This window comes from Geospiza fortis, unplaced genomic scaffold, assembly GCF_000277835.1.
Source record: "Geospiza fortis unplaced genomic scaffold, GeoFor_1.0 scaffold178, whole genome shotgun sequence".
Taxonomy (NCBI): domain Eukaryota; kingdom Metazoa; phylum Chordata; class Aves; order Passeriformes; family Thraupidae; genus Geospiza; species Geospiza fortis.
This window is the reverse complement of record NW_005054466.1, coordinates 937,477-939,131: the sequence shown is the minus strand read 5'-3', so window position 1 is coordinate 939,131 and position 1,655 is coordinate 937,477. Positions and strand designations below refer to the sequence as shown.

At 61.5% G+C, this 1,655-nt stretch overlaps 1 protein-coding gene across 1 annotated transcript in view; it reads right to left on the bottom strand.

Moving 5' to 3' along the window:
- NBEAL2 (neurobeachin like 2) overlaps positions 1-1,655 on the bottom strand; it is a 40,827-nt gene that overhangs the window by 21,844 nt on the left and 17,328 nt on the right. Inside the window, 6 exon segments of the mRNA XM_031062807.1 lie at positions 4-132; positions 390-475; positions 632-791; positions 876-1,034; positions 1,169-1,313; positions 1,644-1,655. The exon segment at positions 1,644-1,655 is cut by the window's right edge and continues 127 nt beyond it. Coding sequence (XP_030918667.1) covers positions 4-132; positions 390-475; positions 632-791; positions 876-1,034; positions 1,169-1,313; positions 1,644-1,655 — 691 coding nt within the window.

Genomic DNA, 1,655 nt, shown 5'->3' with positions numbered 1-1,655 from the left:
CGCGGGGCTCAGGCTGGGCTGGCGGCACTCGTAGGACTCCTTCACGTAGAGCTTGGTGAGCGTGTCCTGCCAGCCAGCCAGCCTGGCCAGCTGCTTCACCAGGTCCTGCTGCGCATAGATCAGGTGGAAGAGCTGCAGGAGAAGGGAAAGGAGATGGAAAATGAAGGACATTGGATGCTGCTGCCCCAGCTCTTCCTCTCCCAGAAACAGCAGCACCCCAGATCCTCCAAAACCATCATGGGGTGCTGGAGCTGCACCATTTCCATGCTGGCAGATCCGTGTCACCACCATCCCCGTGGCCACCATTTTTGGGCACAGCTGGCTGTCCAAGGAGCTCAGCCCCGGGGTGACACCTCTGTCCCCTCCTGCTGCGTCCCCGCCCCGCTCACCTTGCGGCAGATGTCGAGCCGGATGCTCAGCTCAGCCCGGTGGGACAGGTACACCACGGCCACCAGGTCCTTGTAGTTGGGAGGGTCTGTGGACAAGGGGAGTCAGCACAGTGGTGGGACACTTCCTGCTGTCCCCAAAGGCCACTGATGACCCAGCCCAGCTGAGCCTCGTGGGAAGCCACCAGCGATGATGCCATGGCACGTGGCTGGGATGGTGGCCTGGTTTCTTTGGCACACGGTACCTGCCCCCAGGACCTGCTCCGAGAGGCAGCGGAAGAGCAGCATGGAGCCGGGAATGTCGCTGAGGTAGGAGATGAGCCCGTGGTACCCGATGTCCTTCAGCTTCAGGCGGCTCTTGCTGCGCTCAGGAACCTTCTCGTACTTCAGCATCTTGTAGAGGACCTGGTGGGACAGAGAGAAGAGGCCACCTGGCTGTGACATCCCTGCCGGGGGCAGCAGCAGGTGGGCGTTGGGGACCTGCCCTACCTTGAAGACCCTTTCCCTCACTTCATCCGAGAACCTCTTCTGCACTAGCAGGGAGAAGAGCAGCTCCACATGGCCCGGCTCGAAGAGGAAGGCGAAGAGCTGCTCCTGGGCTGGGGAGCCCTTCAGCAGGCTGTGGATCACGTCCAGCGCCCCACACACCTGCAGGGCACCGGGATGGCTGTCCACTGCCCTCCAAGTGTCCCACTGGGAGGGGACACTCCCACTCCCCAGCCTTCTCCCCAGCCCATGATTTGCTGAGGGGTTTGGGGACCACAGCGTGGCCGGTGACACACCTGCTGCTCATCCTGTGCCCCTGCCAGGTAGTTCAGCAAGCTCTGCATCTCCTCCCCGGAGAAGCTCCTGCAGAAGAAATCCTTCACCAGGCTGAAAAGGGATGTCTGCACCGTCCTGATGTCATCGGTGGCCGCGGTCTTCTCCCTGGAGGTGATCAACACACACGTATGGGGATGTGTCCCTCATCACCCACCACCCACTGCCAGCATCATCCCAAATCCCAACACAAAGCCCGAGGAGCTCCAGCGATCTCCTACCCCTGGGACATGCCCACACCACACATTGGGTCTGCTTGTTGCAGAAGCCACCACACTCTTGGTGGCTGCCCGGGGTGGATTTTGGAGCTGGGCACAGGCTCAGGGATGGCACGTGGGAGGTCCTGCACACACCACAACGCTCCCACTCTGGTAGGAGGGATAGTACCCCACAAAAATGGTGTTCAGCCAAACCACAGCTCCCAGGGGTGAAGCCCACCCTGTCGGCATT